The sequence below is a fragment of the Saccoglossus kowalevskii genome, chromosome 15, assembly GCF_978046115.1.
Source record: "Saccoglossus kowalevskii chromosome 15, keSacKowa6.1, whole genome shotgun sequence".
NCBI classification, from domain to species: domain Eukaryota; kingdom Metazoa; phylum Hemichordata; class Enteropneusta; family Harrimaniidae; genus Saccoglossus; species Saccoglossus kowalevskii.
Window position 1 is genome coordinate 104,261 of NC_140655.1, and position 23,537 is coordinate 127,797.

The 23,537-nt window shown below is 40.4% G+C and overlaps 1 protein-coding gene across 2 annotated transcripts in view; it reads right to left on the reverse strand.

Annotated features, from left to right (window-relative positions):
• Window positions 1-223: 223 nt before the first annotated feature.
• Window positions 224-23,537, reverse strand: part of LOC102802400 (polyamine-transporting ATPase 13A3-like) — a 340,426-nt gene continuing 317,112 nt past the window's right edge. For both annotated transcript variants that reach the window (XM_085508596.1, XM_085508595.1), the window contains 5 exons: window positions 18,289-18,439; window positions 17,494-17,648; window positions 16,478-16,566; window positions 8,433-8,516; window positions 224-2,556 (listed from right to left, as the gene is read on the reverse strand). In XM_085508596.1, the coding sequence (XP_085364722.1) occupies window positions 2,188-2,556; window positions 8,433-8,516; window positions 16,478-16,566; window positions 17,494-17,648; window positions 18,289-18,439 (848 nt within the window). In that variant the 3' untranslated portion in view covers window positions 224-2,187. The remainder of the gene's footprint in view (window positions 2,557-8,432; window positions 8,517-16,477; window positions 16,567-17,493; window positions 17,649-18,288; window positions 18,440-23,537) is intronic.

Here is a 23,537-nt window from a genome sequence, read left to right on the forward strand (position 1 = left end):
TCCAATAAAATTTGTTAAGTCATTTCACGTCCGGAATCAGAATTAGTAGTTAGTTCACAGACATTTGACAGAGCTCTCGCTATTTCCATCCACTCTCTGCTGAGGTCCCAGGCCTGTTTGCCGACCTCTTTCAGCAGATCAATGTCATGCGTTTTCAGTGGGTATAAATATCAGCTTTAATGCATCCAATAATTCTTATTTTATCATAGATATACAAAATCACTCTAATATAAAATGTTTTATTAATGTCAGTGAAAATTAATCAAAATTGACAGCGAGAAAAGCTCTCGGAAATCAACTACAAGTCAGTCACCTTGATCACGTTCAAAACGACTGCCGCACGACCAGGCAACCGATGACGTCATTGGTTCGCGCGGAGGTCATGCACAAAACGGTGACGTATCCGTTCCTGTTCCGTACTCGTATGTGCATCTTAATGTCTCTAATATCAAAGGATTGTATAATTTTTATTATTTGGTTGATACTGAGGCAAACACAACAACAGAAGGTTTGCCTATGAATAGAAAGGAATGCCAGATTAACCAATCCTCAAACAGAATTTAACATAGAGGACTGCCCTGCCTCTTGGATGAAATGGTGATGACTTTCTGGATGATTTTCACCAAGTCTGGAAACATGAAATTATAATAGATTGCCATGGCATTTGTGAGGTGTTGAAAGCATTTTTACTCATTATGTGGTATTTTCATGAAATGAAAATGCTTACGAAAATATGGATGCTGCACCACTCTGGAAAATAAATTCCATACACAACAAACGTTAGGGTATTCATCAACATATTAAACATAATATAGCTATTACAATCATGTCCATTGAGAATCTATATTAAAAAAAACAAATAGATACAAACTAACAATGCACCATCTTTTCAAAAGTCCTGAAACAATGAAATAATATATCTGAATACTAGCTAAAATTTAGGTGGAAACAATAATTACAATAAAGAAATAATTAGTATGGTCCTCAAATAATACATGTATAATATAATATAAATTGCATGAAAACATATCTACAAAATATGGCAAAAAAATACTAGCTAATGTGTTCTCCAATTCACACTACATGTATTGTATTGTATAAAAGTTCCCAAATAATAGTGCATTTTAATTTATAACCAAAATAATAACCAGTTGTAGAAAAGCCAAAAAAATACACTTGTCACTTTTTGATTATACTCCTAATGAAAACAACTACTTGACTGATCTAAGAGAGAATATCTGGTTATCATTATCAGCAGTATACATATCTTCATTCTGTCTACTTATTTCTATGTCCAACACAAGTTTTGTTTCAGCCAATTACATTACTTGAAAATTGAACTTGACATTTCATAGTGATTGATAAAATTTCTGATTAAAGATGATTGAACAAAAATGTTTGTACGAGTTATTGTAAAAATATAGATACAACATAAACCATAATCAAACTATTTAATTGGTTAAAAACTGCTTGAGTTATTGTAACCACAAGAAAAAATTTTATGACGAAGTCAAGAACAACAAAGACAGACATTCCCCCCTCATATATATCTATGATGATACAGGTGTTCTTGTACATACATGTATTGCATCTTTTATAAGCATGGATTTCAATCTGAAATTAATCATGTGTGGATTACTGCAAATCATCTGTCTCAAGTTTCATTGAAATCTGACAAATTTAATTTAAACAAATATGCACAGATTACATAAAAAAACAGGACTGAGGATTATCCCAGGGCATCTATGTACCAAGTTTCATTGAAACCTGGGCTTTAAGATACAATTGCAAGATAATCACAAAATTGCATAAATTTTAATGAGTGAGTCTATGTAAGAACATTTTCTAGTACCCTGGCATGTTCACAAAGCATTTATTATGCATGTTTTTGGAATATGACAATAATCTTCTTTATCTCTATTTATGAAATCAAACCTTTGATGGATTCATATTTTTCTGTGATGTCATTAGTTTGATTGATCCTTGCTTTCTGGTAATCAGATATTCACTCTGAAATTATATCATTGTTAATGAAAATGATATTTATTTTGCAGTATGCTGTAACTATATCACATCAATATAGCAATGAGATTTCACACTTTATGCATAACCATGTTAAAATATGCAAATCAATTCCATATGCAATGTATGCAATGTTCAATGTCAAAACGTAACAAAGAAATAGCATCAGAAATGTGTTAAAAAGTCCTCGTCATTTTGAGATGATTTATAAATTTCTTGCATCAATTCTTCACTGCTCTTCATACTTCCTGAACTCTCTTCCCCTTCTTCTTGACTGTTATAGTGATGGTTGCTAGGTGGTTCCACTGCATGGTGGGCATCTTGACTGTTATAGTGATGGTTGCTAGGTGGTTCCACTGCATGGTGGGCATCTTGACTGTTATTATAAGGGTAGCTAGGTGGTTTCATTGGTGGCCATGTAGCATCTTCTAACATCTCAATTTGTACTGTTTCATATTTTTTTTTTATTATGGTCTTTCGACAGCAACGACATTCAAAGATAATTTTAATCCATTTCTGAGGGACAATGGCAAACTGTAGCAGAGAAGAAAAAACAAATAAATTTCATTGTTTGATAAGGCCAAAAATATAACTTGCTCCATTTCATCATTGGTGGCACTGTAGCAAGATATAAAAATAGAAGAGCTGCTCTAGCTTGATTATTGGTCACTCCAATTACTTACACTATTTAGGCATTTATCTAAGTAAGACAAAGTGGGTCTAAAAACTGCCAGCCAGTTGATATTAAAAATAATAGTATCACCCAGCAGGTGCATGGGATTATGGGTAATACATTGTACATGTAGAATTTCACTCCAATTTTCTATGCCCCTCTAGTTTTTTGTGTCACATGAATTATAGCATCACATGAATTACCACCGTTTGTTTAAATTAGATATTCGTCTAAGTTAGTCCCAATTAAGACAGTGCAAATTCAATCCTGAAAGCGTACAAAACTGGGTCAGAATAGCCGTCACATTGAGTGATCTTGAAATTAACACACACAATTTAAGTGACGATGCCTCATTGCAAATGAAAGAAGTAAATAGATCTCTAACATTTACAATACAGAAAACTCAAAGGGCCCTCAAAGGTAAAGGTAAGCTACCTGCAAATCTCATGGTAAATTTTGATGTCCAACTCCACAGAATGTTGGAAGTCACTGTATGCACAGCGTCAATTGGACCTAGTCTGGAGAGAGGTCATGGGGGTAATGAATGAATGTGTTATGTGACTTTTAGAACTGTGATGGCAGCACCATCACAAAACACATGGGAGTTAACTGGAGCCCTCAGATCATACAAATTGGCTGTAACACACCCTATAGGGTGTCCACCTTTGAGTATGCAAAGCTGATAGTATCCAGAATCCATTTGGAAAGTGTGGTACAACTAGTTGACATCTACTGGGTCTGGGTCTGGGTCTGTCTGGGTCTGTTCTGGCCTGCGGCATTTAATATCAGTTATGCTCTTTATCCATACTGTTGTATATGCCATTGAATGCATCATATTCTATAATCAACTTTCAAAAGTTGTACGTTGGCAGTTGGCAGAATAATGACAACTTGCCCTATGGCATTAAATGGAACAGTACTGGAGTAAAACTGCTAGGAGTATTATTTGAGTAACACCAAAAAGTGAATTACAACAAACTACTGAAACAAGTCATTGTTAATGACACATTCCTGTTGTAATTAGGTGAAATATTATTGATGCCTAAGAGGAAGTAATACCAAAAATATGGCTGCACACCTGTCATCTTTTATTTGATCACAAATTTAATTTATAATAATAATAATAATAATAATAATAATAATAATAATTTATTCAGTATGCACCCTAGGCAGTGACCTTAAATATAAATACATAAATGCATGTGTATAAAAAGTACAGACTCAAGGCATGTATTGTTCTCTCTGTTTGAAAGCAAAAAATAAAAATTTGGCTAAATTTCTCACAGTGTCCACATTGGATGAGGACATAAGCTGAACAAACTTATATTAAGGTTAATAAAATATTGTCTAGGAATATACATTTCCCTCAAGGACTGGTAGGATGTACATATCAAAAGAAAATGGTACTCGTTTTCTATGTTGCCATCATGACAACTGTGACATAACATATTTTCCCGTGGAAGATTTACACATCTTCCCTGTTCAATATTTAGAGTGTGGCTGCTCATTTAAAAATAGGTTTCATTGGAATTAGTAGATAATGTTCTAGGGAAAGTGCCTCCTTAAACAATTTATAAGTATCAAGTCTACTAAAGCTGTTTATGTCCATATGTATATGTCCATTTTGTTTTTTAATATCTTACTTTTGTTGCTATAAACTGATGGAAACACTGTATTTCTAAGGATGCAATAAATTATCTTTATTATTATTATGCCATTCTTGAAATTCAATGTCTTTACATCGTCTCCTGAACTCAGATAAAAATTTGGGTTCATTTCCCACTCCCTGGTTATACCAAGCCTCAGCAAAACTGTAATTCATTGGATATTTTTTAGTTCATTGACCCAGCAATCAACCCCCCTTTGGGCCAGATTGCAATGCTCTAGATAACATTGATATACATATCTGTTTGTATCGATTTTTAATATTTTTATCCAATATTTTACCATTCTGGGTAGCCTTAATGCACGTAAACTGAATCTCCCAAGCTCTCTCCGTACTGCAGCATTAGTTGCTGATATATTCTGTTTCAGGATATATTTACAAAATTTGATATGTACGCGTTCCATGTTCGGGGCTGGGTGGTAGCCCCATATTTCACCACCATAGCTAAGAATGGGCAGTATTTTGGAGTCAACAATTTTGAAACAGGTTTGAACAGGGACGTTTTCGTGGGCTTTTAGTTCGGCAATAACTGTGAGCATTGCTTTATTGGCTTGTTCGGCAAGAACTGACTGGGCTTTTGTCCATAGTCCGCTGCAAGATAATACCACACCCAGGTATTTGAAATATGAAACTACTTTAACGGGATTGCCTTTATAGTGGCATTTTTCGTAGTCGCGCAGTGTTCCCCCATTTCTAAACACCATTATATTTATCTTTTCCAAATTAACTTTGAGTTTGTACTTTGCACAATAAGTTTCTAATTGATTTAATACTCTTTGTAGTTTAACAGTAGTCTCTGCTGTCAGAACTAAATAGTCTGCAAAAAGAAGGTAGAGTATCCCTAATTGCCCAACAGAACAACCGCTATCCCATTCATCTTTTAGAAGTTCCTCGTGAAGGTCATTCAAGAAAAAGAAAAAGGAAAGGTGAAAGGATACATCCCTGTCGAACACCATAAGGACATTCAGAAGAGTCTGTCAGCCCCCCATTGCAATTGCATTGCAATTCTGGCTTTAACATTGCTGTATATAGAGGATAATATTTTAAACATTTTTTCCCGAAGACCCGCAATTCCCAATTTATAAAGCAACACGGCTGAAAGCTTTTTCAAAGTCGATAAATGCGCAGTACAGCCTACCTCCCTCTTTACTCAGATATTTTTGGATAAGAGTATGTATGACAAAAATATTATCAACAGTAGTGTATCCAGCCATAAAGCCCAGCTTGTTCCTTTCTAAGTGGGGCACAATTGTTTTCCCAGAAGAGCAACCTATAAAATAGTAAAATTACTGATAATGGGCATTAATGTGATCCCCCTGTAATTGTTTGGTTCATCTTTTTTACCCTTTTTGAAAATAGGGAAAATAATCCTATCAGACCAGGACACAGGAAATATACTTGTGCTAAAAATTACATTGAAAAGTTGACATAGCAAGGAAATAAATAAATGGCCACATATCTTATAAACTTCTGCCGGTATTCCATCAATACCCTGGAATTTTTTGTTTTTCAGGCAATTAATACTAGCAATAACTTCATCTTCTGTGATTGGCTGGTCCAATACCTCTATGATAATATCCTCATTATGAATACCCAAGTCTTGTAAGAGATTGCCTACATAATCATGAATTTCATTCAGAAAACCTCAAATTGGCCACGTTCTAATAATTCACCAGGGTTAAACAACGTTTTAAAATAATCAAACCAATCTTGGTATTTGATTCCTTTAAATTGAGGGTCTCTCTTATTTTTAAAAAAAGACCAAAACTTTCTGGAGTAATTTTCCTTTAAAGCTTGTCCAATTAATTGTAGAATTTTTTCTTTAAAATTAGCTTTCTTGTCACGAAGAGATTGCGGTATCAAGTTTTTTCTTTTTTATAATTTTCCAAATTTCTCAAATTCTTAAATTTTCTATTTGTGTTCAAAAGGCAATATACATTTTTTCTTAATAAAAGGCACTCTTTATCAAACCAGTCATTTTCTTTAAATGCATTATTATGAAATGCCAATTTAGGCTTCGCAACTTTATAAAACAGTTCATTAGTTTTTTGTACCAAAATATCACTATCAACACCTTCCAATAAACTATCCAAAAAATCATAAACTGCATCTTGCAGCATATTTTCATTAAATAAACTAGTAAACACATTATGACCAAAGAAGAACTTTGTAAACGGTTGAGACGACTAGGACTTATGTGTACTATTTTCTGCATCACTACCAATCATAAAATTCGTTTCTAGCGTGAATTGTAAAGGGAGTCAGAGTCTATTACCGATTTTAAAATTTAAAATACTATCCAAAATGTTTTTCGATACAAGTAGGTAATCATCAACAACACTTTTCCCTATTGCGGACATAAAAGTAAATTCACCATAACAGTCACCCTGTGTCCTACCATTTACAATGTTCAGTGATTAAGTCTTGCACAAATCTACCAGTTTTTCACAATATTCATTAACTTCTGTGTCGCAATTATTACGTAATCTTTGAACTGTGTCATGTGTATAAATGTTGTCATCTATTGGTAAGTAATCAACACTGTTATAAACAATGTTGTCTTCAAGTACACCTGTTCGGGCGTTAAAATCCCCACATAATATAATTTTGCATGGATCATTTAATTTATATGAACATATTTTGCTGCATGCATAACACATGAAATAAAATTGGATAATTATGTAAATCACTAGTCATGTGACCAGATAACTTAATTTGTTCTGAATGATTTTGTAGTTGTATGGTCAGATAATTGACAGTGAATAATAGACTAATCTAGTATCAACAAAAATCCGATTTATTAAACTTTGCAATCTAAATTAGCAATCTAATATATAGTCACAACATTTATATTTCTATTTGCTAATTTTCATATATATTAATTTTTTGTATCAAAACTCAAGTAAAGTGCATGTATGAAGTATTGTAAGCATATGCCAGCTTATTTGTTATGATGTTACCCAATACAAATTTACAATTTAATGAGATTGAAGCACAAGTCAAACATGAATGTGTACCAAGTGACTAACATACATTGTATGTTTGGGAATATACAACTTGGATTGTCAGTTAAAGTTTTCTCACACCCATAGTTTTAATCCGTTGTATGAGCTAATAAACCTCCTAAAAGAAATTCAAGCTATATTAAATGATCTATGTACATTATTTTTTATATTTATTAATTGTTTTTAATTATTTTGATTCTTTGATGATGAATATTTACAACCTACAAATAATCCTATCAATAAACTAATCATCATGCATATTTATCACTACAAGCCAGACGGCCATCTTTGATCAAATCACAAAATGAACATGTGCACTTTGATGACATATGTGTTAAATGTCAATGAAAACTATACATACATGTAGGTGAAAGAGATGGCTAAAAACAGAAATGGCAGCCATGGACATGTATAATAATTTGAAGTCAGCCATTTTGGATCTTATCACAAAACAAATCGTTACGGACATGTATCTCAACATGTGATTTATGATTTAAAACAAGAAAGCTGCCAGTTGGCCATCTTTGATCTGATTATGAAACAAACTGACATAGACATACATGTATGCTTGATGTATGTGCCAAATATGAATGAAAATGGTCCATAAGTGTGGAAAAAAGCGAAATTACCATCAATCAGCCATGTTTTATCTGATTGTAAAACAAATTGTCACTAACATGTATGTATCCTAACAAGTACCATATTTGAACTAAAACTGACAAAACATGGCAAAAATCCTGCATTTTCAAAAAACTAATTAAATTACTACCAGACAGCTATCTTGGTTCAAATCACTAAAACATTGCATGTGCATATGTCCAAGTACTAAACACATGCAAAGAATGAACAGATTTGGTTCAGAGGGTTCTGATATATGATCCGAATAAACAGACGGATGGACAAAGAACTTTGTCAAAGTTGAAAACAAAAAGAGTTTTGGGTGTGTTATCCATTTGTTGACATTATTTTGTAATCTGTTATTAAATTTAGAGAAAACATGAACATTAATTAGCGTTAATAAAAATGTGTTATAGCCAAGGAAATGACAACTACTACAAGTACTTACCTCAACAGACAGAGACAGTGCTAAATTTACAAGAGCAATGGCTAAAATAACAGCTCTGAAATAATATTCATCAAAGTGCCGCAACTATAAGTAACAAATATTGAAGAAGTTAACAAAGGATAAATGTACTAGTAAATGATGCTACATTTTCTTGCTTTTTTGAGTAAAACTGTCTGGAATAATACTGACATAGTGGCATTTATAAGCCCATCTGGAAGAACACTGACAAAGTGGCATTTATAAGCCCATCTGGAAGAACACTGACAAAGTGGCATTTATAAGCCCATCTGGAAGAACACCGACATAGTGGCATGTGTAAGCCTATCTGGCAGAACACTGACATAGTGGCATGTGTAAGCCTATCTGGCAGAACACTGACATAGTGGCATGTGTAAGCCCATCTGGAAGAACACTGACATAGTGGCATTTGTAAGCCCATCTGGAAGAACACTGACATAGTGGCATTTGTAAGCCCATCTGGAAGAACACTGACATAGTGGCATTTATAAGCCCATCTGGAAGAACATTGACATAGTGGCATGTGTAAGCCCATCTGGAAGAACACTGACAAAGTGGCATTTATAAGCCCATCTGGAAGAACACTGACAAAGTGGCATTTATAAGCCCATCTGGAAGAACACTGACAAAGTGGCATTTATAAGCCCATCTGGAAGAACACTGACATAGTGGCATGTGTAAGCCTATCTGGCAGAACACTGACATAGTGGCATGTGTAAGCCCATCTGGAAGAACACTGACATAGTGGCATTTGTAAGCCCATCTGGAAGAACACTGACATAGTGGCATTTGTAAGCCCATCTGGAAGAACACTGACAAAGTGGCATTTATAAGCCAGCCAATCTGGCAGAACACTGACATAGTGGCATGTGTAAGCCCATCTGGAAGAACACCGTCATAGTGGCATTCGTAAGCCCATTCGGAAGAACACTGACATATTGGCATTCGTAAGCCCATCCGGAAGAACACTGACACAGTAGCATGTGTAAGCCCATCTGGAAGAACACTGACATAGTGGCATTTGTAAGCCCATCCGGAAGAACACTGAGAAAGTGGCATTTGTAAGCCTATCTGGAAGAACACTGACATAGTGGCATGTGTAAGCCCATCTGGAAGAACATTGACATAGTGGCATGTGTAAGCCTATCTGGAAGAACACTGACATAGTGGCATTTGTAAGCCTATCTGGAAGAACACTGACATAGTGGCATGTGTAAGCCCATCTGGAAGAACACTGACAAAGTGGCATTTATAAGCCGGCCAATCTGGCAGAACACTGACATAGTGGCATGTGTAAGCCCATCTGGAAGAACACTGACATAGTGGCATGTGTAAGCCCATCTGGAAGAACATTGACATAGTGGCATGTGTAAGCCTATCTGGAAGAACACTGACATAGTGGCATTTGTAAGCCTATCTGGAAGAACACTGACATAGTGGCATGTGTAAGCCCATCTGGAAGAACACTGACAAAGTGGCATTTATAAGCCGGCCAATCTGGCAGAACACTGACATAGTGGCATGTGTAAGCCCATCTGGAAGAACACCGTCATAGTGGCATTCGTAAGCCCATTCGGAAGAACAATGACATATTGGCATTCGTAAGCCCATCCGGAAGAACACTGACACAGTAGCATGTGTAAGCCCATCTGGAAGAACACTGACATAGTGGCATTTGTAAGCCCATCCGGAAGAACACTGACATAGTGGCATTTGTAAGCCCATCCGGAAGAACACTGACATAGTGGCATTTGTAAGCCCATCCGGAAGAACACTGACATAGTGGCATTTGCAAGCCTATCTGGAAGAACACTGACATAGTGGCATTTGTAAGCCTATCTGGAAGAACACTGACATAGTGGCATTTGTAAGCCGGCAAATCTGGAAGAACACTGACATAGTGGCATTTGTAAGCCTATCCGGAAGAATACTGACAAAGTGGCATTTGTAAGCCTATCTGGAAGAACACTGACATAGTGGCATGTGTAAGCCCATCTGGAAGAACACTGACAGAGTGGCATGTGTAAGCCCATCTGGAAGAACACTGACATAGTGGCATTCGTAAGCCCATTCGGAAGAAAACTGACATAGTGGCATTTGTAAGCCCATCCGGAAGAATACTGACAAAGTGGCATTTGTAAGCCTATCTGGAAGAACACTGACATAGAGGCATTCGTAAGCCCATCCGGAAGAACACTGACACAGTAGCATGTGTAAGCCCATCTGGAAGAACACTGACATAGTGGCATTTGTAAGCCCATCCGGAAGAACACTGACATTGTGGCATTTGTAAGCCCATTCGGAAGAACACATACAAAGTGGCATTTGTAAGCCCATCCGGAAGAACATTGACAAAGTGGCATATGTAAGCCGGCCCATCTAGAAGAACACTGACATAGTGGCATGTGTAAGACTATCTGGAAGAACACTGACATAGTGGCATGTGTAAGCCCAACTGGAAGAACACTGACATAGTGGCATGTGTAAGCCCATCTGGAAGAACACTGACATAGTGGCATTCGTAAGCCCATCTGGAAGAACACTGACAAAGTGGCATTTGTAAGCCTATCTTCAAGAACATTGACATAGTGGCATTTGTAAGCCCATCTGGAAGAACAGTGACAAAGTGGCATTTGTAAGCCAGCCATCTGGAAGAACACTGACATGGTGACATGTGTAAACCTATCCGGAAGAACACTGATGAAGTGGCATGTGTAATCCCATCCGGAAGAACACTGACATAGTGGCATGTGTAAGCCATCTGGAAGAATACTGACATAGTGGCATGTGTAAGCCCATCTGGAAGAACACTGACATAGTGGCATGTGTAAGCCCAACTGGAAGAACACTGACATAGTGGCATGTGTAAGCCCATCTGGAAGAACACTGACATAGTGGCATTGCTAAGCCTATCTGGAAGAACACTGACATAGTAGCATGTGTAAGCCCATCTGGAAGAACACTGACATAGTGGCATTCGTAAGCCCATCTGGAAGAACACTGACATAGTGGCATTTGTAAGCCCATCCGGAAGAACACTGACAAAGTGGCATTTGTAAGCCTATCTGGAAGAACACTGACACAGTAGCATGTGTAAGCCCATCTGGAAGAACACTGACATAGTGGCATGTGTAAGCCCATATGGAAGAACACTGACACAGTAGCATGTGTAAGCCCATCTGGAAGAACACTGACATAGTGGCATGTGTAAGCCCATATGGAAGAACACTGACAAAGTGGCATTTGTAAGCCCATATGGAAGAACACTGACAAAGTGGCATTTGTAAGCCCATCCGGAAGAACACTGACAAAGTGGCATTTGTAAGCCCATCCGGAAGAACACTGTCATAGTGGCATTTGTAAGCCCATCCAGAAGAACACTGATGAAGTGGCATGTGTAATCCCATCCGGAAGAACACTGACATAGTGGCATTTGTAAGCCCATCCGGAAGAACACTGACAAAGTGGCATTTGTAAGCCTATTTGGAAGAACACTGACACAGTAGCATGTGTAAGCCCATCTGGAAGAAAACTGACATAGTGGCATGTGTAAGCCTATCTGGAAGAACACTGACATAGTGGCATGTGTAAGCCTATCTGGAAGAACACTGACATAGTGGCATGTGTAAGCCCGTCTGGAAGAACACTGACATAGTGGCATTTGTAAGCCCATCCGGAAGAACACTGACAAAGTGGCATTTGTAAGCCCATCCGGAAGAACACTGACAAAGTGGCATTTGTAAGCCCATCCGGAAGAACACTGACATAATGGCATTTGTAAGCCCATCCAGAAGAACACTGATGAAGTGGCATGTGTAATCCCATCCGGAAGAACACTGACATAGTGGCATGTGTAAGCCCATCTGGAAGAACACTGACATAGTGGCATGTGTAAGCCCATCTGGAAGAACACTGACATAGTGGCATGTGTAAGCCTATCTGGAAGAACACTGACACAGTGGCATTTGTAAGCCCATCCGGAAGAACACTGACATTGTGGCATTTGTAAGCCCATTCGGAAGAACACATACAAAGTGGCATTTGTAAGCCCATCCGGAAGAACATTGACAAAGTGGCATATGTAAGCCGGCCCATCTAGAAGAACACTGACATAGTGGCATGTGTAAGACTATCTGGAAGAACACTGACATAGTGGCATGTGTAAGCCCAACTGGAAGAACACTGACATAGTGGCATGTGTAAGCCCATCTGGAAGAACACTGACATAGTGGCATTCGTAAGCCCATCTGGAAGAACACTGACAAAGTGGCATTTGTAAGCCTATCTTCAAGAACATTGACATAGTGGCATTTGTAAGCCCATCTGGAAGAACAGTGACAAAGTGGCATTTGTAAGCCAGCCATCTGGAAGAACACTGACATGGTGACATGTGTAAACCTATCCGGAAGAACACTGATAAAGTGGCATGTGTAATCCCATCCGGAAGAACACTGACATAGTGGCATGTGTAAGCCATCTGGAAGAACACTGACATAGTGGCATGTGTAAGCCCATCTGGAAGAACACTGACATAGTGGCATGTGTAAGCCCAACTGGAAGAACACTGACATAGTGGCATGTGTAAGCCCATCTGGAAGAACACTGACATAGTGGCATTGCTAAGCCTATCTGGAAGAACACTGACATAGTAGCATGTGTAAGCCCATCTGGAAGAACACTGACATAGTGGCATTCGTAAGCCCATCTGGAAGAACACTGACATAGTGGCATTTGTAAGCCCATCCGGAAGAACACTGACAAAGTGGCATTTGTAAGCCTATCTGGAAGAACACTGACACAGTAGCATGTGTAAGCCCATCTGGAAGAACACTGACATAGTGGCATGTGTAAGCCCATATGGAAGAACACTGACACAGTAGCATGTGTAAGCCCATCTGGAAGAACACTGACATAGTGGCATGTGTAAGCCCATATGGAAGAACACTGACAAAGTGGCATTTGTAAGCCCATCCGGAAGAACACTGACATAGTGGCATTTGTAAGCCCATCCAGAAGAACACTGATGAAGTGGCATGTGTAATCCCATCCGGAAGAACACTGACATAGTGGCATTTGTAAGCCCATCCGGAAGAACACTGACAAAGTGGCATTTGTAAGCCTATTTGGAAGAACACTGACACAGTAGCATGTGTAAGCCCATCTGGAAGAAAACTGACATAGTGGCATGTGTAAGCCTATCTGGAAGAACACTGACATAGTGGCATGTGTAAGCCTATCTGGAAGAACACTGACATAGTGGCATGTGTAAGCCCGTCTGGAAGAACACTGACATAGTGGCATTTGTAAGCCCATCCGGAAGAACACTGACAAAGTGGCATTTGTAAGCCCATCCGGAAGAACACTGACAAAGTGGCATTTGTAAGCCCATCCGGAAGAACACTGACATAATGGCATTTGTAAGCCCATCCAGAAGAACACTGATGAAGTGGCATGTGTAATCCCATCCGGAAGAACACTGACATAGTGGCATGTGTAAGCCCATCTGGAAGAACACTGACATAGTGGCATGTGTAAGCCCATCTGGAAGAACACTGACATAGTGGCATGTGTAAGCCTATCTGGAAGAACACTGACACAGTGGCATTTGTAAGCCCATCCAGAAGAACACTGACAAAGTGGCATTTGTAAGCCAGCCCATCTGGAAGAACACTGACACAGTGGCATGTGTAAGCCCATCTGGAAGAACACTGATGAAGGGGCATGTGTAAGCCTATCAGGAAGAACACTGACATAGTGGCATGTGTAAGCCTATCTGGAAGAACACTGGCATAGTGGCATTTGTAAGCCCATCCGGAAGAACACTGACAAAGTGGCATTTGTAAGCCCATCCGGAAGAACATTGATGAAGTGGCATGTGTAACCCCATCCGGAAGAACATGAAATAGTGGCATGTATAAGCCCATCTGGAAGAACACTGACATAGTGGCATGTGTAATTCCATCTGGAAGAACACTGACATAGTAGCATTTGTAAGCCCATCCGGAAGAACTTTGATGAAGTGGCATGTGTAAGTCCATCCGGAAGAACACTGACATAGTGGCATTTGTAAGCCTATCTAGAAGAACACAGACAAAGTGGCATTTGTAAGCCCATCCGGAAGAACAGTGACAAAGTGGCATTTGTAAGCCGGCCCATCTGGAAGAACACTGACATAGTGGCATGTGTAAGCCTATCTGGAAGAACACTGACATAGTGGCATTTGTAAGCCCATCCGGAAGAACACTGACATAGTGGCATTTGTAAGCCTATCTGGAAGAACACTGACATAGTGGCATGTGAAAGCCCATCTGGAAGAACACTGACATAGTGGCATTTGTAAGCCCATCTGGAAGAACACTGACATAGTGGCATTTGTAAGCCTATCTGAAAGAACACTGACAAAGTGGCATGTGTAAGCCCATCTGGAAGAACACTGACATAGTGGCATGTGTAAGCCCATCCGGAAGAACACTGAGAAAGTGGCATTTGTAAGCCTATCTGGCAGAACACTGACACAGTGGCATTTGTAAGCCTATCTGGAAGAACACTGACATTGTGGCATTTGTAAGCCCTTTCGGAAGAACACAGACAAAGTGGCATTCGTAAGCCCATCCGGAAGAACATTGACAAAGTGGCATTTGTAAGCCGGCCCATCTGGAAGAACACTGACATAGTGGCATGTGTAAGCGTATCTGGAAGAACACTGACATAGTGGCATGTATAAGCCCATCTGGAAGAACACTGACATGGTGGCATGTGTAAGCCCATCTGGAAGAACACTGACATAGTGGCATTTGTAAGCCCATCTGGAAGAACACTGACATAGTGGCATTTGTAAGACTATCTGAAAGAACACTGACAAAGTGGCATGTGTAAGCCCATCTGGAAGAACACTGACATAGTGGCATGTGTAATTCCATCTGGAAGAACACTGACATAGTAGCATTTGTAAGCCTATCTGAAAGAACACTGACAAAGTGGCATGTGTAAGCCCATCTGGAAGAACACTGACATAGTGGCATGTGTAAGCCCATCTGGAAGAACACTGACATAGTGGCATTTGTAAGCCCATCCGGAAGAACACTGAGAAAGTGGCATTTGTAAGCCTATCTGGCAGAACACTGACACAGTGGCATTTGTAAGCCCATCTGGAAGAACACTGACATAGTGGCATTTGTAAGCCCATCCGGAAGAACACTGAGAAAGTGGCATTTGTAAGCCTATCTGGCAGAACACTGACACAGTGGCATTTGTAAGCCCTTTCGGAAGAACATAGACAAAGTGGCATTCGTAAGCCCATCCGGAAGAACATTGACAAAGTGGCATTTGTAAGCCGGCCCATCTGGAAGAACACTGACATAGTGGCATGTGTAAGCGTATCTGGAAGAACACTGACATAATGGCATGTGTAAGCCCATCTGGAAGAACACTGACATAGTGGCATGTGTAAGCCTATCTGGAAGAACAGTGACGCAGTGGCATTTGTAAGCCTATCTGGAAGAACACTGACATAGTGGCATTTGTAAGCCAGCCCATCTGGAAGAACACTGACATAGTGGCATTTGTAAGCCTACTGGAAGAACACTGACATAGTGGCATTTGTAAGCCCATCTGGAAGAACACTGACATAGTGGCATTTGTAAGCCAATCCGGAAGAACACTGACAAAGTGGCATTTGTAAGCCGGCCCCTCTGGAAGAACACTGACAAAGTGGCATTTGTAATCCTATCTGGCAGAACACTGACACAGTGGCATTTGTAAGCCAATCCGGAAGAACACTTGACATAGTAGCATTTGTAAGCCTATCTGGCAGAACACTGACACAGTTGCATTTGTAAGCCGGCCAATCCGGAAGAACACTGACAAAGTGGCATTTGTAAGCCGGCCCATCTGGAAGAACACTGACATAGTGGCATTTGCAACCATTTTAAGCTTGTCTCTGAGCTAGTTGCATTTATGTTTTTTGTAAGCCTCTCTGCTTGGTTTTGTAGATATTGTTATACACACATAATGTAAAAATATCTTACCTCAAAGAAGTGCTCTAACCAATCAATTGGAGCCAAAACGATGAAGATTGAAACCAAAGTTAGCAAAACTAGAGCTCCAGTATATAGAACTATGGGTAATGAAAGCAGAGCATATTGTAAAGTTAAAGCAATTTTTCATCATGTCCTCATTAAAAATACATTTCTGTTTGTAAGTTAATGAGAAATAACAACGCAAAAGTCTCCTTGTGAGTCTCAAAGGGGGAAATTATATGCATAGTAAGGGATTGGGTTGAGCTGAATAGAAGTGATACAATCACATAACCAGGTAGACCCAGTGTTTTATATTAACAAAATATTATCGTTTTATGCATTCCTTCTGTTGTGTGAAAAAACGATATTCACGATTGGTGATTTGTAACATTTATTTAATATACTATAAACCTTTTTTAATGATCCACTATACAATAGATGAAATTTGTTTGCAGAGTGATATGTATGTATTTATGCTCACAAAATTATAAAATGCTCTTATTAGTGATTTTAAGTTTCTCATAAAAAATTGCCACCAGGCAGTTAAATCCATAAAAATGTTTAAGAAACTGAAAAAAACATTAACTCTAATTTTTGTACTAAATCATTAATTATAATTCTTATTGTTTTGAATATAATTAACTGGAACATGGATAGTATGTTTCAATTTATGACCCAGACTATGTATTTGTTACATGATGATATGGACACCATGTGATAAACGTCATAAATCAATTCAAATATAAAGTGATGGCTTCCTAGAATTGTCAGTGGATAGTTTTTTTTGCTAAAAAAATGCCAATAACAGGGATGCATCTTCCTCAAAAAAAAAATGGGTTCAAAGGAATAAATTTCATTGCAATAAATGTGTGGAAACAAAGTTACATAATTGTGATTCAATGAAATTGGAACAGAGTTTAGCATTGTATCTGTTGACACTCTATGTAAGTACATGTATATCAAAGACATCAAAGGATAAAGTAAATTGTCTAGTAGAAAAACAAATATTTATTGGATATACTTACAGTTACGATATATAGGTTTGGTGTAGGGTTTGCCAGTAGAAAAGGCCACAGCAACAATTAAATATTGAAACACAGACACCAAGAATATAGTTGTGGTTTCATAGCAGACAATATTTGCATCATAGTCTTCAGTATCTGCTTCAAGCGGTTCATACCTACATTAAATATGTTATAAACATTTCACATACCTACTTAAGAAACTGAATATGACATATATATATTGTTAGATGCCATATGACCATGTATCACCCACCACTCCAGCCTTTTGTCACCCACCACCCAAACCATTTGTCACCCACCTCATTGGCCTTTTGTCACCCACCACCCAAACCATGTGTCACCCGCCGCTCCGGCCTTTTGTCACCCACCACCCAAACCATGTGTCACCCACCTCTCCGGTCTTTAATCACCCACCACCCAAACCATGTGTCTCCCACGTCTCCGGCCTTTTGTCACCCACAACCCAAACCATGTTATCAACCACCTCTCCGGCCTTTTGTCACCCACCCACCTGACCAAGCGTCACTTACCTCTTCAAACATGTTTGTTTTTTATTTTAATGCTCAAACAGTATCATTAAAATCCCAATATTAACAGTAATTTTATCGCAAACCTTAAAGGCAGGTTTCAGAACGTTAGAATTAAAAGATACATCTACATAAGTTGTAAGAATGAAACAATGAGTTCTTTATTTTACTGAAAGTTTACAATGGCATGAATTCACATGTCTTTCAGTAAATTCAATAGATATGAATTGAAGAATGAATGTGGTTTAAATTTTAAGTTAATACTTACCAAACCTGGGCCTTCAAGATGTAAAATGCTGCTGTTTGAATGGCAACTTGAACAAGGATTTGTAGCAATATTGACACAAGTATAGGGGTGGTCATCAAATGTGTCAGAGGTTTCTTTGTTACAATCTTATCATATGCTTCACTTCGCCCCACTACAAATTAAAACAGATAAAAGATGTATCAGACATAGTTGTGAAGAAAAAAAAAACTAGACAATTCCAATTTGTATTTGGGTAACTGAAGATTTGCGACCCTGGCCCAGGCTCCTGGAGATGACAGGAGTGTTATGTACATTGGGAGCTTGGCGTTCCCGGGTGCTGCAAACAGGTCTATCTTTGGACAATCCCACATCAGAAACAGCCTGGAGGTTACCCACTGGGGTATCAGTCACTCCGTGTTCTGGAGACAGAGCAGCCTTGAAAGGGCGTCTGCCAGACTGTTTCTCACCCCTGGAAGGTGGTGTGTGGTTAGCTCCACATTGTATTGCAGGCACCAAAGAGGAATTTGCTCCGCTAGGACTGACAATGATGGGGAACGCGTCCCCCCTCCTTGTTGAGGAAGACCACTGCTGTGTTGCCTGTGCGAAGCAGGACTATGTAGTCTCGAACTATGGGTAGAAAGTGTGGTAGTACTATGTGCACTGCTTTCAGTTCGAGCCAGTTGATATGCCGGTCCCAAAACTAATGCGGGTGCCATATACCTTGGGCTTATTCGTCCAATAGATGCGCTCATAGTCATAGCTGTGGCGAGTGGGTCCAAGGTATGTACAGGTAGGCCCCGCTGAAGTCTAGTGGGGCTAGCCAGTCGAAACGGTGGATAGAGAGAAGAATGCTGAATGACGTCTCCATGCGGAACTCGTTCGAGGAGCACGTACAGATTTAGTCTGCCTGGGTCCAGAACTGGACGCCCGCCACCTGTAGATTTGGTACTACGAACACATTTGAGTAGAAACCTGAACTTAATGCCGGCTAATCTACCTTGTGTATGGCGCCCTTTTCCTGCAAACTGTCTACTTCCTGTCTGATTGTTTCCGCTTTGCGGGAGTCCCCTGGCAGTGCCCCTAATGGGGAAGACACTGACGGGGTAGATGGAGATTTCAATGGTATCCTGTAACCGTATGTCACCACCTGGAAAGCCTAGGGATCGGTCACCCGCTGCCTCCAAACCAGACTACATTAGCGCAATCTGTATGCAACAGGGATATGTGGCCATGGGTTCAGCAGTTGCGAGGTATGGGTGCTCTCTTCTCCCATGAGATGAGTTTCCCCAAGGCCTGCGGTAGTCACTAAGTTGTGACCTGGCCACTCGCCAAACCCCTGTCCCCCTGGTTGCAGAGGTAAGTGTCAAACATGCTTCCCCCTCTGCCAATGTGGACAACTGCCAGTACAGAGAAGAATAAGGAGCCACCACCTGGCCCCTTCCTTCCTGGGGGCGCGCCGCTACTCTTACCTCATTTGGAAGGGTATGAGCGATTGCCTCCTGGCTGACTCTGGCTAGCGGACGTTGCCTTAGGGCGTTGTGTTTTCTGTGCTTGGGGAGCCCTCCGTTCACCCTTGGGAGTGGCCAACTAGCTAGCGGATTTGATCTGAACCATCTGGTTTGTTGCACTCCGAAGCTCTGAGTCTACACCCGCCATCTCCCCATGAAAGAAAATGAAAGATGTCCAGATTGCGTCACTGGGGTGGAGACGTACCCCCTGACTCAGTTCGTCGGCGAAAACACACGTGTCTAAGGCCGCGTCTCATTGCACAATAGTAGCCCCGGCCAAGAGATCCAGATGACACTGGAGGATGTCGCATGAAGATGTGCGGTGACCCACCAGTAAATGTGTCTAGGAGGTCTAGGAGGCTGGTGCATTCTGGCTCCGAGGTCTCTAATAATGCGCTCAAGCAACTCTGCCCTCAGGGCGTGATGGATCGTCTCAGACTGAGCTGGCAAGGACTTCCATGGATGTGACCGTCCCCCTTTACCCGGTTTGCCAAACGGAAATTCGTGGTACCGGGGTTCGGGAAAGGAGCCTTGGAATCCGGTTGGGGGCGTTTTGGTCTCATCCCACACTTTGGGGTCTGATCCCGAAACAACACCAACCAGGTAGCATTTGGTCAAGCAGAAATTGTTGCATAAGATTTACCTCACCTGGGGGCATTAAGAGTTACCTTCTCTGCGGCTGACCAATGTACGCCCATCAACACTGTCTGCGGGTCCTGCGCCCCACTCAGCACTCGACTGGACAGGGGGAGATGTGCCGACGGGGTTGCTTTGGATCCTGATGCCTGTGATCCCATAAGCGTTGAAGCAACAGTAAGTGGTTGCCTTAGGATCAAGGGTGGGGATCGATGATACTCCGCATCACCCCAACTGCGTGGTTCACAGAGTCGTTACAAATGGAAGACTCTGAGGGTCCACCCGAGGTACAGGCTGTATCCGTAGCGGGCAAATTGTCTCCTTTTAACCTAAATATGTGAGCGAGAACGTGTTCGACTGTGTGTCTCATGACAGGGTTGGTTCCCTCTGGGGACGCTCATGGGTCAGTAAGAGGGAGACAAAACCCACAGCGGAGCCCGGACTCAAGGGTAAATTCTTGAGTCCGGTACCACGCGACGAACCCTGGCTGGCTGAACATGGGGGGGGGGGAGAAAGACCCGGTGCAACTGACCTGAGCCTCGGCCACACCCAAATCAGCGGGAGAGTCACGGCTGGGAACAGGGTTTCCCCAGAAGAGACATGTTTTAAATGCGAGCGATGCTTTTGTGTTTCTTCCTGCTTGCCGACCGAGGGGCCGCAGTGGAGACAGCTCGCTCCGACTGCATCTTATTTACCCCGATAGTCCTTCGACCAAAGCCCTCATCTCGGAGGCAAACCTGGCACTGTGAGAGGACGGATCCACAAAGGGACCCGCGATGGGCCCCATAGAAGGAAAGACCTCCAGGGGCACAGCCTCACTGTAGCCGATAAAATCGGGTAAACCACCACCTGAAAACACTGACTGTGAGGATGCCCTGCGATCAGCAGGGGGAAACCGAAAAATATCGGTACCTCCATCATCGGGCCTCCTACTCGACGTTTCAGTACACGAAATATCGGTAGCTGAGCGTGAATGACTTTCCACTCATGCCAAGACGCAAAACATCCCAGGCCTCAGAACTCCAGTGAAAAACACACGCCTTCAAGGCAAAAACCCCAAACCCCGCACGCAGTCACGGCTAAAATAGCATTTCGGATGCAGATTCTATGCTGGTAAATTCTGATTATAACCACTGCATAGTCACCTCGAAAAACGAGGAGACAAAACCGCGTGCGAACCTCTGGTGCTATCATTACATCTATCCATTCTAAACATGACATGAACACGACATGCATAAGAGAAGTGAAATATGGTTGAAAAAGTGGTTACATCGCCGGGTTTTACTTTCTTTGTTGTTAAAAATGCTACAAACAAAGGAGAAATCAACACGAGGGTAAAAATGACAAGGAAAACTTATCCTACCAACCACAATGTTGGTTACTGCGGCTGCGGTAACAACCCAAGCCAGAAACCCAGACAGGAAAAGGCAGGCCTTCCAGGCAGAGCCGCTAATCTTTCATCGCAAAGGTGCGAAGATAAAAACAGAAGTGATTATCCGGCCGTAATGGCGCCGCCATATGGCCTCGGTCACGTAGTTTGTGACCTAAGGAAAAAGAATATTGGGGTCAAGGGGCTTCCCCTGACCTAGATTCTATCTCTCCACCACTGGCAGAATCGCTGATTAATGCCTACAGTTCAAAATACCGGTAATTGAACGTAGTGAATTGGTATATATTTCCTATGTTTCTAATATAAATTCAAGAAATACCAACACAAAAGTGTTATAAGATGCAGGTGATTTTATACACAACACTTTCATAACCAATTCCTGTGTTATATAAAATTATACTTTTCTTCTTTCAAACTTGTTTACATTATAATTAATTAATTATATTGTTGGTTACGCAGTCATATATGATATCATTGGTGGATATCTTTCCATGTAGTGTATACTTTTCTACAGGATCACTGGTGGATATCTTTTATGTGGTATGTACCTTTCCCACAGAATCAGTGGTGGATATCTTTCCATGTGGTGTGTACCTTTCCATAGGATCATCGGTGGATTTCTTTTTATGTGGTGTGTACCTTTCCACAGGATCATTAGTGCATATCTTTACATGTAGTGTATAGTTTTCCACAGGATCATTGTGGATATCTTTTATGTGGTGTGTACACGTTTCCACAGGATCACTGGTGACTATATTTCCATGTGGTATATACATTTCCATATAATCATCAGTGGATATCTTTCCATATGGTGTGTACCTTTCCACAGGATCATTGGTGGATATATACCCGTGTGGTGTGTACCTTTCCACAGGATCATTGTAAATATCTTTTATGTGGTATGTACCTTTCCACAGGATCATTAGTGCATATCTTTGCATGTAGTATATAGTTTTCCACTGAAACATTGTGGATATATTTCCATGTGGTGTGTACCTTTCCATAGGATCATCGGTGGATTTCTTTTTATGTGGTGTGTACCTTTCCACAGGATCATTAGTGCATATCTTTACATGTAGTGTATAGTTTTCCACAGGATCATTGTGGATATCTTTTATGTGGTGTGTACACGTTTCCACAGGATCACTGGTGACTATATTTCCATGTGGTATATACATTTCCATATAATCATCAGTGGATATCTTTCCATATGGTGTGTACCTTTCCACAGGATCATTGGTGGATATATACCCGTGTGGTGTGTACCTTTCCACAGGATCATTGTAAATATCTTTTATGTGGTATGTACCTTTCCACAGGATCATTAGTGCATATCTTTGCATGTAGTATATAGTTTTCCACTGAAACATTGTGGATATCTTTTATGTGGTGTGTACACATTTCCACAGGTGAATATCTTTCCATGTGGTATATACATTTCCAGAGGACCGTCAGTGGATATCTTTCCATGTGGTGTGTACCTTTCCACAGGATCATTAGTGCATATATTTCCATGTGGTATGTACCTTTCCACAGGATCATTACTGGATATCCTTCCATGTGGTGTATACTTTTACACATGATCATCAGTGGATTTCTTTCCATGTGGTGTGCACCTTTCCAGAGGATCATCAGTGGATATCTTTCCATGTGGTGTGTACCTTTCCACAGGGTCATTAGTGCATATTTTTCCATGTAGTGTATACTTTTCCACATGATCAGTGGTGGATTTCTTT